Source organism: Hakea prostrata, chromosome 4 (assembly GCF_041222555.1).
Source record: "Hakea prostrata isolate BN-2017 chromosome 4, UWA_Hpros_2, whole genome shotgun sequence".
Lineage (NCBI taxonomy): Eukaryota > Viridiplantae > Streptophyta > Magnoliopsida > Proteales > Proteaceae > Hakea > Hakea prostrata.
Window position 1 is genome coordinate 34,393,315 of NC_142603.1, and position 13,172 is coordinate 34,406,486.

General features: G+C 39.4%; 2 protein-coding genes across 2 annotated transcripts in view; both read right to left on the bottom strand.

The window, feature by feature from the left end:
- Nucleotides 1-349: 349 nt before the first annotated feature.
- LOC149018722 (floricaula/leafy homolog) lies at nucleotides 350-1,309 on the bottom strand. Its single transcript, XM_089153953.1, has 4 exons — nucleotides 1,259-1,309; nucleotides 844-970; nucleotides 625-704; nucleotides 350-514 (listed from the first exon to the last, which is right to left on the bottom strand). The coding sequence occupies exons 1-4, from the start codon at nucleotides 1,307-1,309 to the stop codon at nucleotides 350-352; spliced, it is 423 nt and encodes a 140-aa protein (XP_089010079.1).
- A 1,117-nt stretch (nucleotides 1,310-2,426) lies between these two features.
- Nucleotides 2,427-13,172, bottom strand: part of LOC149018723 (Pseudouridine synthase family protein) — a 39,448-nt gene continuing 28,702 nt past the window's right edge. The window contains 3 exon segments of the mRNA XM_089152875.1: nucleotides 2,427-3,629; nucleotides 11,751-11,813; nucleotides 12,193-12,262. Of these exon segments, the coding sequence (XP_089009001.1) occupies nucleotides 3,444-3,629; nucleotides 11,751-11,813; nucleotides 12,193-12,262 (319 nt within the window). The 3' untranslated portion in view covers nucleotides 2,427-3,443.

The window sequence follows — 13,172 nt, forward strand, 5'->3', positions numbered from 1 at the left end:
TACTGATCAATAAGTTCAGACACCAGCATATTTTCCTTACCTGGGGGAGCTTCCTCTTCAATGCGGCAACATGGGATCCCTTGGACCCAATTCTCCGTCCAAGCCCAAGCCTCCTCACCAGTTTCAATATGCCACACCTGCCACGACCCCACTTACTAGGGCAAGGTGGGGCCCATGACACCTAAACCCTACTGGGTGATATGGCTGTTACTCCTTTTTAACCACTATTTCAAAACACAAATAAAATATCATAATAACCATGACGGAAACATCAATCTATTAAGAGAATGCAAAAAGTCATATCATTTGATGCCAACCAAGGTCCAATATGGTGCCTGGTGTCGCGGTGTCAATGCCTGGCAACACAGGCGACATGTCGCCCGACTTTTTGAGGGCATTTCTCACCACTTTCCCTACCAATGTTTTGAACCTGAATCAAGAATTCACAGCACTGTTCGTATAGGTGGAAGAGATAGTCAATGCCATTCTTCTTCCCCCGTTCGACCTCTCCAGTCTGCCTTTTCCAGCATCCCCCTCATCGGCCTCTTCTTCCCCATCATCTTCGCCGTCCACTCTCTTCTTTCACTGCTGCTACTTCTTCTTCTTCTTACTCCTCTCCGTTGCCTCCCACGTTGATGTGGCACCTCCTCCTCCACCGCCACTTCCCTTGCCTCGCTCTTGTTGCACTGGCTCCTCCGATAGTCCTGATTACATCATCAGTTATCGTTCAACTAGCTAGCTAGCTAACATATATATACTAAACCTAATTAAGGGTGAATTGCAGAAAGATGATAGGTAGAGAAAATTAAAATTGATAGACAAGGAGAGGAGGAGGAGCTGGACCTTCTTGAGAGAGTGCATCAAGAGCAAGGTTGGTACTAGCGTTGGGTGGTAGGAGGGGGTTGTGATGACATTGGTGGGATTCTTTGTCTTCGGCAAAGAGGCGTCGACGCTCAACCCTGACGGCGGCCTTAATGCCACCCGACACAGGAGAAAAGTCGACATTGGCGATATATCACCGATAAAAGGAAAAAAATAGTATCGCTAGGGACTTTCGTGTCACCCCCGAGTGACACGACGATAAATCGCCGTGTGTCGGCGATATCTGATGCCAACTACAACTCTAATTATATTTACCATTAAGTACAATAATCCGTATTCCAAAACCACACCAACTACTAAACTTAACATTTACTATATTATACAAACCCTTAAAATACTTAAATATAATTATCTTCTATGAATTGAAATAGCTAACATGATCAAAAGAGACCTCAGCTCTCAATCTTGCTCCTGGATCGTTATGCATTTACCCTTGTTCTTTGGTTTTCTGTCTTTACATGATAATAGGGTATGAGCTAAACTAGCCTAGTGAATATTATAAAACAATCATACTATATACATGATTAAAACATGGCATTCATATTTTCAAAATAAAATTTTCAATCTCTTTTCGAGTACATGTCAACGCATGTGCCATAAAACATTCAGTCTCATAATATATGTTCTCAAACCATTTCCAAAAATAAATTATGTATATTTTTTTGAATATTGTCTTTTCTCTTTCTCTTTCATTATAATCAAAAGCCTAAGGAGATCCATGGAGGATGTATATCTCTCTAAAATACCGAAGTGGCAATACCACCAAAGTGATTACTCTACACCACCGAAGTGGCTACCCTTTCACCACCAAAGCTGGAATACTTAGGTGATATATGTATACTTACGTTTCCCCCCCCCCCCCCATTTTTCTCTTTCATTATCACTAATCACTTTATTAATGATATGTAAGTGACACATGTACACTTAGGTGTTACCCATTTTCTCTTTCATTATTACTTTATTACTTGACTAATGATGTCACATGTATACTTAGGTATCCCCACTTTTCTCTCTCATTATCAATTTACTAATGATAATTAGGTAACACGTGTACACTTGGGTGTCTCCCCTTTTCTCTTGCCACATGTCATCATGTAAACCATTGCTCAACGCACATATAGTATCATCTATGTAATAAAATTTACGACTAGAATAATGGGCCTTAGTTAGAGATTTGTAGGCCCACCTTGTGGTCCACCTACTTGATCTATTGGATTGTGCTACCATTGCTTGATCCAACAAGGGTTTTTATCTATAAGTCCAGATCCTCTCCACCCTGGCAAGCCGTTCCCCGCATCCTTCAACCATGGTATACGGGCATGCCTATTTTAGCCCCACTATGAGGGTGGAAAGATAGGTGAGGGCCTGCCCAAGTGGAGAAGATCTGAATTACCCACATCAAGACTACCGTTGAGGCTATTCTCACTAGATTTTTTTTTTATTAGGGGGGGGGGGGTGGATCTCACGCTAGGTTTTGGATGCTTTCCGGGTGGTCATTAATTCCTTTCTGCGGGCCTAGAAACTGATCTGATTCCTACTACGCCCATTCTTACGTAGCACAATGTTTGTTAGAGCATCACTGAGATGGTTGCATCAAGAGTCTTTATTCAAGACCAGATAGGAAAAAACAGATTGAAAATGGAAAAACAATTTTTAGGTTAGAGTCTCGGCCTTCCATATCTTGTATTGGAATCTCCTTCTAACATAGTCGCACACAGCCACTGATCAATGGTCTGCCACCCGCTCCTTTGACTTTGAAGCAGTAAACTCTGGAAATTACACCACGGTGTGAAACTGATAATCCAATTAGAAATTTCAGCGTTTCAGATGTGCACCACTAGAAAGGATCGGTCAAATGGCCCAACTTTCTCAACACAATTCAATCACAAACGCTTCTAAGTTCCAAGGTCCCAAATTCAAAGTTGGAATCCTCTACCCTAGAAGACTGCCCTCTTCACACCCTTCCACTATATATTTAAACGAGGGGTCATCTTTGATCTACCTTGTTAGTGCTCAGACATAAAACCTCTCCTAATTATGTGGTAGAGGAGTGTGAGAAGAGCACAATTCTCTACCCTATAGGGAGAGGATCCGGACTCCTCTCTCTCAAGGGCTTACCAAATGCCAATTCCACACAATCCCACATTTGCCTTCAGATACAGACACTACCCAACATATCCCATGGAGAAAAAGGGTTTGCAAGAAATATTTTGTTTGTTTGACAAGGGTTAGGGCAGGCTCTGCTTTTAAGGGCAAGCAGTCAGTGCTGGGGACTTCTCTATCATTCTGAATCTTACTCCACTTTCATTAAGGGCAGTTTGCCCATCTAAAGAAATATGACATGATGACACCATCAATTAAAAAAGACACCAACTAATCAACTAAACCACCTTGATATTACTCCAAAAAGAATGGGGATGGTACATGTACTTTCCTCGAAGTGAATATGTAATAAATTAGCTACATGGGATGGTACATGAAATTAACTCACAAAAGAATATGTATGGTCAGTGGTGATGGGGAGAAGCAGGTAAGAAGTATGATATTTCACTGGATTAACACTACCGGATAAGGCAATTCTCCTGATTGAATTCAGTATAGCCAACATCCACAAGGCAAAGACCATCAGGTGGTGCTGGGGGAGCTGTGGCACGTCTACATGTAGCATCCATTAAATCAAGCAATGCATTGTCACCTGCACCTGCAGCTGCCTCTCTTATCGATGTTGCAATCAGAACTCGAACCATCTACAGAAGGTAGTAGAAGATGTTAGGAAGCAAGTGAAGCATGGAAAGTGAGGAAATTCAACGCATTTTCCGAAAGTCACAGAAGATGGCCTGAACAAGGTTCAATGGTCAAGAAAATAATTTTTGTACTGCCTCAGACCAGGAAACTCAAGGCTTTGAAGAAGTGATTTGCAGTCTGATTATCAAGAGCATAAAAGAAGCATTTTGACAGTGTAATCATAATAGACAATGCTGACATGTTGAATTTTTTTTTACTCAATTCTTTGCACTGTGACATCAAGCCATCCATCACAATCACCTCCACCCTGCCCTCCCCAAACAATAAACTGAAAAATAGACAAAACTAAATATATAAGAATCGTGCACCAATCAAAGTTAATGCTATGGTAACCATATGACGGACATAAGTTCTTTCACATGCACCAAGCTACAATAAAACTAGTATAGCTAACCATCCAAAAGCTTGTCAAACACAAATAGCAAATTCCCCAGTAGCAAAGAATAGCAAGTGATATCTTCAGGGGGGGAAAAGACCTGCCCTGCATTAAAGCCAGCCTCTCTAAAGGGGCAAAGCATGGAAGATCCATCAGAGCAAAGTGTTTGTGCTTGATCTGTGCAAGTCGAGCTAATTAAAGATGTGAAATGTACACCATAAAGCGCCTGTATGGTTTAAAGCCAAACTCTGTATCCCATTACATAGAATATAATGAATGTGTGATGCATTGCAAGGTGGTGGAAATTAATTTAGCATACACTAACAAGACATGGAACTTCTTCATTCAGTTACCATCGAACCTGCACATGCTGAAAGTAAACTGCTTCAAGTTCATACCAGAAAAGCTTTGTTTTCAAAGTCATATGTTAAACCTCAAGGAATGAGTAACTTTGTCCCTGCAGTCCCAGTTCCTTGCACCATTTCCACCACTGGGGGAAAGATGAACCTGTTTCATCCTAATCTTGCAGCATTTTATGCTGCTTCTTTGTGTGTTCCACCAATAAGAAGTGGTATGATTGAGATTGAAGTCAAGCAGAAGAGTTAAAAATAGGCATGAGATGCCTATAGAGACTTCAGGAGAACAGGTGAGAAAAGATATGCATGGATTAGAAATCAACTAGCTCTGAATAGAGTTGAATGGTGAAGCAGTATCAACCATGCTGATTTCATTTTACAGAGAAAAGGCTTAGGTGAGTAGAGTGACCATCTTTCAGTTAGTATCATCCAGGCACTAACAGCCAAAATGATTTAGGTCTTCTACAAGAATCCCTAGAACTTCCAGAAGCTAAATCCACATTTTACCTCCACTTTATATAAGTGATGCATGACAAGGCAATAGGACAACGTAAAAACCTAAAAATCGAAATGAGAAAAAAATTCTGTTGTAATATAGGTTCTAGGGGAATTTTGTAATGGGGGTATTTTAGTCCTTGTACCATTCTAGATTGTTCCTCGTGTCATTATAAATAAAAAGCTGCTGGGAGAAAAGCCATCTTTCTCTTCTCGCATTGAATCAAAGCTGGGATCCTGACCCTAATGCTCACCATCACAAAAACTCAAAGACTTTCTTCTCCTTCCATTCCATACCTTTTGCAGCATCAGATGTAGCCTTAATTGGATGAGAGTCAATGCCTTGGGTGCTAGGATTTATGAATTTGGGTCCCACATTTTGCATGGTTGCTATATGTTATGGAGTGGGACTAGGCTGCAACAGGGACAACCTGGGTTGGGCTTTTCCAATCCCAACCCTATATGTTTTTAACTAAGCCCATTCCTACCCTGACCCTAAACTCTATAAGCCAAGCCACCCTGATTGTCCCTAAATGGGTCGGGTTGAGACGGGTTGACCCCGGCCCTTGCCCCAGTTGGGCCTCTCTGTCCCTGATTCGCTAAATCTTGTCCATGTCCTTAATTGGCTCATAACCTGTCCTTGTCCATGTCCTTGATTGGCCCTCACCCTGTCCATGTCCTTGTCTCTGATCAAATTTGAATCATATATATAATTGATATGCATAATCTAACTACTTGTGAATTTTGAATCTAACTTCTTGTTCAATTTGAACCATCTAATATTAAAAATATTGGCCTTATAAACGTATTATGTAGTTAAGTGTAGGGTTGGACAAACACTAGTCCCAGTCTTGCCCTTCGACCTAATTCAAGGTAAAAATATTTTGGCCCTGACCTGCCCTCGAGGCCAAAAATTTTTATCCCAGGCCTTATTTGGGCTCAGGCCAGGATAGGGTGGGTTAGGGCCAAGGGCCAAACTTGCACCCCTAAGTGGACTATAGGGTGAGATACAATGATGCCTTTACATATATGGAGAGATTGTGGACTTGTGATATGCTCCTAGCTTCTTGATGGGTTGATTTTGGGAGACTTCAAAGATTTTGCAAGGTTAGGATGGGTAGGTTTTGAGATGGGTACTTCAATTGTTTTTTTGTGTGATCAGATCAACCCAAGAACTATGACACGCGGAGTAAAAAGAAAACCATGTATTGGCGCTTTGAAACCAACTAGTTGGGTAGAAGTAAGTTTCTTGAACACCACAGGATTTTAGGGGAAATTTTTAATGGGGTGAATTCCGAGTGTGGTGGCAATGGGAGAAAAAGGGTGTAGGCAAGATCTTTCCTGGCATCTTGACAAGACTATTTCTTTAGGCCAACAAGGTTTTGGCCCTTAGGGCTTTCTCAAATAGGTCTCTCAAATCAATCAAATCAGTAACTCTCAAGGCTAATAGGATATTTGTCCTTAACCTCAACTTAAACCTAGTCATCGTTTGAAGCTTACTTTCTTAGGTACCAGTTTTAGAAGCTGAGGAGTCAAATTGCTGAATATAGTCTGAAACTAAAAGGTTACCTTGCTTCAAAGTGTGGAATTGTTCTTATAGCCTGGTTTTGTAATGTTCAGGGAGGTACCTCTCTGTTAATTCTCTTCTCATCTGGTTTTAGGCAGTGAGTTCCTTGCCTTCATGGTAGTACTCATGCTCCATAGTGTTCCACCAATCTCTTGCTACACCCACTAGCTTGGCTCTAGTTAATCTCATCACTTTGTCATCAGGGAGTTTGTACCAGTCAAAGTAATCGTCTAGGGTTGCTCTTCAGTCATAGAATACTTGAGGATCTAGGAATCCATTGAACTCCTTCAGCTTCAGTTTAACTTTGTGATGGTCTGCACCCCTTTTGTGATCATGGCCACCAGTGAAGTATCACTCGATATGCACCCCTCCTAGATTTTGACGGTGGCATGGTCTCCCTCAATCTTAAACCTCTTATAAAATGGGATGTTATACCTGGACTCCCTGGTATGATCATTCCAAGCCCTGGATGTCCTAGGATGGTATGGTTCTCCTTCAGCTTCACCTCCATACCTTTGGGCTCCATTAATATCTTCTCGGTGGGGCACACAGATCTGTGAGTTCCATCTTGGTACTGGTGGTGGTGGTGGTGATAGAGACTGAATGGGATCTTTTGCCTATTCCAGATGGGTCACCCTTGTGTTTAGTTCTTGGAATTGGGTAGCAAGTCCCAACAATTGTGCCATCATCTCTTGCTGAGTTTTCTAGATGCTCTCAAGCCGTCTAGCAATAATGGGTTTGTCCATGGATAGGATTATTGGTAGTCCTTCTTGTTAGTTCTTCTAGCTATAATACCACTAATGTAACCCAAGATCTAGGTTAGCCTTCCAGGATCCTCTTTAATCAGAACCAGCAAATAAATGGGATAATAAAAGGTTAAGGTTTTGTTGATGGATTTGGTTCAAGAGGATAGGAAACTTATGGGTCTCCTATGGAATGGTTTTGGGGAAGAAAATGGATAATATATTGTGTATAATGGTTTTGGGAGGTTCAAGGAAAGGTTTAGGGTTTTAACAAAATTAAGATGGGCTGATGCTTTTTGAGACTCTAGGGTTTAAGCATACCCAGAGTTCATATGGGATGATCTAGAGTTGGTAGGAAAAGGAAATGGTGTGAATTAGAGTTTACATGGGTAAGATTTGAGATACCCAAACTTAACTGGTCATGATAAGGGGAGACAATGATTGGTTGGGTCTTGGGATGGTTAGGGTTTAGCAAAGATGGGCTCTAGGGTCTTGGGGTTAAGGGGGATAGACGCAGAGCATCCTACAGCAAAGGGTAGGGGGGAGGTTCTTTATTGGATCTTGAAGAATTCTTGAATGGATCTTGGAATTCTTCAAGATTCTTGATTCTTTCTTCTTTTTTCTTGTCTTTTCTTCCATCTTTTCTTTCTTCTTCTTCTTCATTTTTTTTTCCAGATCTACTTGTCCTTTTTTTTCTTCTTTTTTGGGGCAGATCTACCAAGAGAATCAAGAAGGGGAAAAGAAGGGGAAAAAATGAAGAAAAAAAGAAAGGAAGAGAAGAAAGGGGGAGAGTGAGGGATGCAGCCACAAGAACTAGAAGGGAAGGGGGAAGTGGTTTTCTTTCTCCCACAGGGTGAGGAAGGGGGAAGGGATTTTCTTTCTGCCACAGGGTGGGGAAGGGTGGGGGGGGATGTTGCAATGGCAGGGTGAGGGGTGGAGGGGGGAGGGTTTCCTACGTCTGGCGAAGGGTATGGGAGGTGTTGGGATGAGAAGGGGGTGGGGTGGGTTGCACTCACAGGTTGGGGGATGTTGTTGTGAGTTGAAGAACTCACCGGAATTTCAGATTGCTTGAATCAAACCTTCAGCCCAGGCCATGAGATATCTCCTACGACTCCAATCTCAATTTTATTCAACTTCATCTGAAAATTTACAGTGAGGTGTGGGGATTATATATAGCCTTACATAAAAGAACTTGGACTTGGACTAGAACTTAACAAGTTAATTGGACTCGACCACATAAAGGGAATATTTAAATGCTTGTAAAACTCTAAATACTTGACAACTAACTCGGACCACAATAATATCAACATAAAATAAACATTATCTAGAAGGAATCTTGTAACTAGATTCCAACTAGGACTCTTAAATATCCTAATTTTGACTCAACGAACTAAAGAAATCAAACTAGATTTGGACTCCTCAGGAGACAAGGAATCTATTTGGACTGAGGACAAACCCAAGGTGGGGCATGAAAATGACCAAATTACCCCCAGAGGTATTCAGCCAGACCTTGCTGCCACATGCTCAAGAGGCTGTTTGGGCCCAATTTCTAGGCCTCTTTTGGGCCTGCTGACCTGGTTACATCACTCCTCCAAAGGTATTTTACTTGTACTAGAAAGAAGGAAAAGCCACAATTGTTTGATCCTATAATTGTTTCTTCATCAGGTGAGTTGATTCCATATCCTTTTTTGACCCCATTTAGCTATTCCCAATTTCTGGCGGAATTGGAAGAGCAAGTTGCTAACTTCCATGTTCCCAATTCAAATCCACATTTTGAATATGAAAGAAACAATATTCTAAGTTTCAAAATTCAAACAATGAGAAAACGGACACGGAATGGTACTGTTTGAAAAGTTTGTACTTAGTTACCAAATGGAATCTTCAACTTGGAATAAATTAATATTAGAACTGCAAATCATGATAGATTTCACAGAATCTTGATGGCAATGATCAAGATTTATGGTCCCCTACCCTCATAATTCATAGCCACTCTGCTACTTAGTAAGTAAATTAGATAGTAGGTAGTATTGAGACAGTGAGAAGCATGATGAGCTTGATTTCATTCTAATATCGATAAATTCTCGAGTCCACAAGGTAAGTGAAACCCTATTTCTAATTGTTAGGCATTGACGAATGGACCCAGTGCTAGACCACATCCGCAAAATGCTTCAACTTTGGAAGGACAAGCTCCTCTCTTTCACTGGCAGAGTGGTGCTCATTCGCTCTGTCCTCCAATCTTCCTACTTCTATTTTATTTTATTTCTTTGAGTTATTGGGGGAATTTGTGGTAGTTTCATTCATTTCTTTTAAGTATGTAACCAGCCACAAGAGAAGGCATGAATAAAAAGAATTAGAAGAAAAAGAAACTCACGTTGCTCTCTCTCTCCCCCCCTGGAGGAACCAATTCTTCCCAAAGAAGTTTTCTTCCCTCCTTTCACCCTAGCTTCCCACTAGAAACTTTCCCCTTCCTCTCCTCTACAAAGATCTACTCTAATTTTCTTCAAAGAAGCCATACTTTCTGTCCTAGAAAAAATTTTATCCTTCTTCTCTCTCTTTTAGTTCCATCTTTGCTCCCTAAAAAGAAAATAGAAAAAAATTATGTTTCACCTCTTCTCATAGAATCGACAGTTATCTTAGCCCTCTCTGTTTCTTTCTCTGAGAAATCTCCCACGACAGTCCCAGCTTTGCTGCTCTTCTTTCCCCTGTTTTCTAGCACAACATCTATAGTTCCTAGTGTATTAATTTTCTGCCTTGCTGTCCTACGTCATTCTTATTTCTGTCATTCCATACTTGCTGCTGGTTACAGTTTCTTTACATAGAATTATTTGTCGGTCTTATTGGCGTTTGGGGTTGATTTAGTTTTAGTTTGGATGAGATTAATATTGTTTATGTATCTTGAACCCCCTTGGATTAATAAAGTGTATCATTTGTTGCTGAAATTTTATTTCTTTGAATGCAGTGCCCTCTTCCCATTATCTAGTCTTGTGGATTGAATGAATAGATTTACATAGTTCTTTCCTTAAGCTTTACATTTGATTTTTTTTTGCATGGTAGATATATTTTTCTTTGCTAGAATTTTAATTTCCTGTAGTTCTCTAAGTGTGGAATCCAATGTGTGCCGTGCAAACCCCCTCCCTTCATGATTTAGGATCCTTGGTCTTGTAGAATACCCTATTCTAGGGCTGTCCTACACCACACCATCACTCGATCTACCTTTCGAAGGTGTGGAATTTTTTTTCTTTTTATAGTTAATTATTTATATAAATAATTGAAACTTATAAAATATCTGCTGCAATCATTCAAAAAATGATAATATATATATATGCCAATCATTTTCTGTTTTATACTAAAAATAGTGGAACATTAGTACAAATATGCATGTATTTATTTGTGTGGTTTATGATGATGATGTTTATGTTTTTTTAATTAAAGTAATTTTGCTACAATTTACAACTCTGTATTTTGTCGAAATAGACACATATCTCTCAACTAATAGGAATTATGCCAAAACTCAAGTAAAAAAAACCATCAAAACAACACCGAAACCACACGAGATGTCCTGGAAAATTCCCAGGTTTCCACCAAGTTGGTCAAATTTCAACCCAAACAGAAACTTGCTACCTGTTCTACAATGTTCAATTTATCATTATAAATTACGTAAGGCTGTGATAGCATTCTCTACAATTTCAAATTCTGGAAGTCAACTTCAAAAAGCTAGAAAAGTAGTAGAAATAATTTGGCCAAGGCATATTTCGTTTTCAAGACCAAGCATGAGAAGAAAAATATGAGAGAATTGAAGTTTCCCTATGTTCAAATAGAGAATTTTATCAAAAGAATCTTGAAGTTACCACAAACTCGAAGGCCCCAATTATATTTATTTTGTTAATTTCTACAACTACAGACATGATTTGTAATGAAAAAAGTACAAAAAATGAGACGATTATGGGTCAACTTGAGAATTTTCCTAAATCATGCCAAATTGCCAACAAAAGAAAGGAATTATATTGCCTAAGAAACTAATCCTGTTCAACGTTCTTATCTTTCCAGGCAGATCATCCATCAATAACGCTAATGTTTGAATACCTAAATTCCAAATCCTATCAGCTTTGCCTTCTTATCTTGGAACCTTCAACCGACATGATTTTCTTTTCTTATATCAAACCCACACCACTTTAATTTATATTTCACATTTTCAAATATCAAACCATCACTGCATTGGCTTTCCATCTCAATCATCACTTCAAGGTATGGTTTCTCTTATTCTTCTTCTAATCTACTCAATCTCCAATTAATTTATACTCTTTGGACCATGGTTGAAGTGCTGCAATGTTTTTTCAATTTGTTACTATTGGTGCAACTGCTAAGGTCATGACAAAAACATCCATTTGAATGATATGAATGACGAGAAATGAGAAAAAAACTGCCAAAAAGATTTAAGGAGAGTAAAAGATGAGAAAAATACAGAGCTCGGTAGAACATAGAAGCACAAGGAACAAAATAGAATTACACATGTACAAGTATATTACCTTCCGTAAGAAACGATTAGCAACCAGCTCCACACACATAACCCCTGTTCCTTTCAAGTTAAGCTACAAATAGAAGTCATGGTATTAGCATGTAGAAGTACTTGTCATGCACAACTAAGGAAATGCCTCAACAAAATCAGATTCCGTCACCTCAATCATGAAACAAATGGAAAGGATCTCTGGGCTTCCTCTAAAATGTATAAAGATATAAAAATTATATCATGTAATATTATACTAAAAAGATGCAGTATTTGCCTAACATGAAATAGAGCTTCCAAGTAAATAAAGAACAGAGGACTGAAATGGAGTTTTAAAACATGAAACTTATCAAGGCCTTTTTAAACAAAACAAAAATACTGAAGTAATGAACCAATTCATTCAAGGAATAATGAATAGAAGAATCATGACAATGTACAAGATTGATAACATCATAGACGTAAACCTCTTCTTGATAGGGTAATCTGCCTTCAGCAGCTCGAGCATGGAAAATGAAACATTCTGTAGGTGGACCCCTGACAGAGAGAAACTGCTAATTAGAAAGTCCACAAAAATCTTAGTTCTATTCAGCAGAATCAAAAGCAAAACCACAAGAATTCAGGAGATATTATCAGACAGAAACATGTGAAGGATGGCCTCAATAGTCCAGAGTTGCCAAAATTTCATAGGCAGATACCAATGTCATCCGCTTTATGAAATTATCAACACCCAGTAAGGAAGCAAATAGAAAGTGTCCTAAATAAATGATGTCCAATCAGAGGTTGACAATGGAATATATTCCATGTTCAGTAGCTAATATGACTAGAAAAAGTAAGTACTTACATTCATCGTCAACAGATAATTAAATTTGGTACCTATTAAAGGGTAATTCTGGAAAGAAAATGAGTTGAGAGTCAGCGCCAATGTACATGCTTATTTGAGTTCATATAGAACTCCCCCTTTGTCTTCTGTTCTGATTGTAACTCTCAATTCCTAATCTGTAAGCAAACAGATTCCTCTTGGATTTTCTCACAACAAAAGTGAGGCTCCCAATCATCCCCTGTCTCTCTCGATTTCTCTTCTTTTCTGTTCTCTGCTCTTCTTCTTCTTCTTCTTCTTCTTCTTCTTCTCCAGCTCTCTTGCTTCTATGTTTTTCTACAGATTACATGGTATCAGAAGATTGGAACTAAGGATCCCGCAAATCTCTTGCGCTAAACTCTTGAGAGTTTTCCTCTTTGCAACAATTTGGTGAAGCTTACTATTGCTGGATTGAGAGTCTTCAGCAGCAGGTTTTCTTTTTTAATTGGAGCAGCACTCTTGCTGATTTTTGGTTGGTTTCAGACGATAGGATGAGAGACTGATTCATGATCTAATGCAACACAGAATCAAGTCTCTGCCATTCTGGAAGTGAGTGTAACTCCTCTGCCAGGGATGTGATTTTTCTGA

Excerpts from the sequence above, each read along its gene's own strand:
- LOC149018722 (XM_089153953.1), bottom strand. The coding sequence starts at position 1,309 with ATGCATAACGATCCAGGAGCAAGATTGAGAGCTGAGGTCTCTTTTGAT. Across the intron at positions 971-1,258 it reads CTGAGGTCTCTTTTGATCAT|GCCGCCGTCAGGGTTGAGCG; the intron begins GTTAGCTATTTC and ends GGTGGCATTAAG. Across the intron at positions 705-843 it reads TGATGCACTCTCTCAAGAAG|GACTATCGGAGGAGCCAGTG; the intron begins GTCCAGCTCCTC and ends TGATGTAATCAG.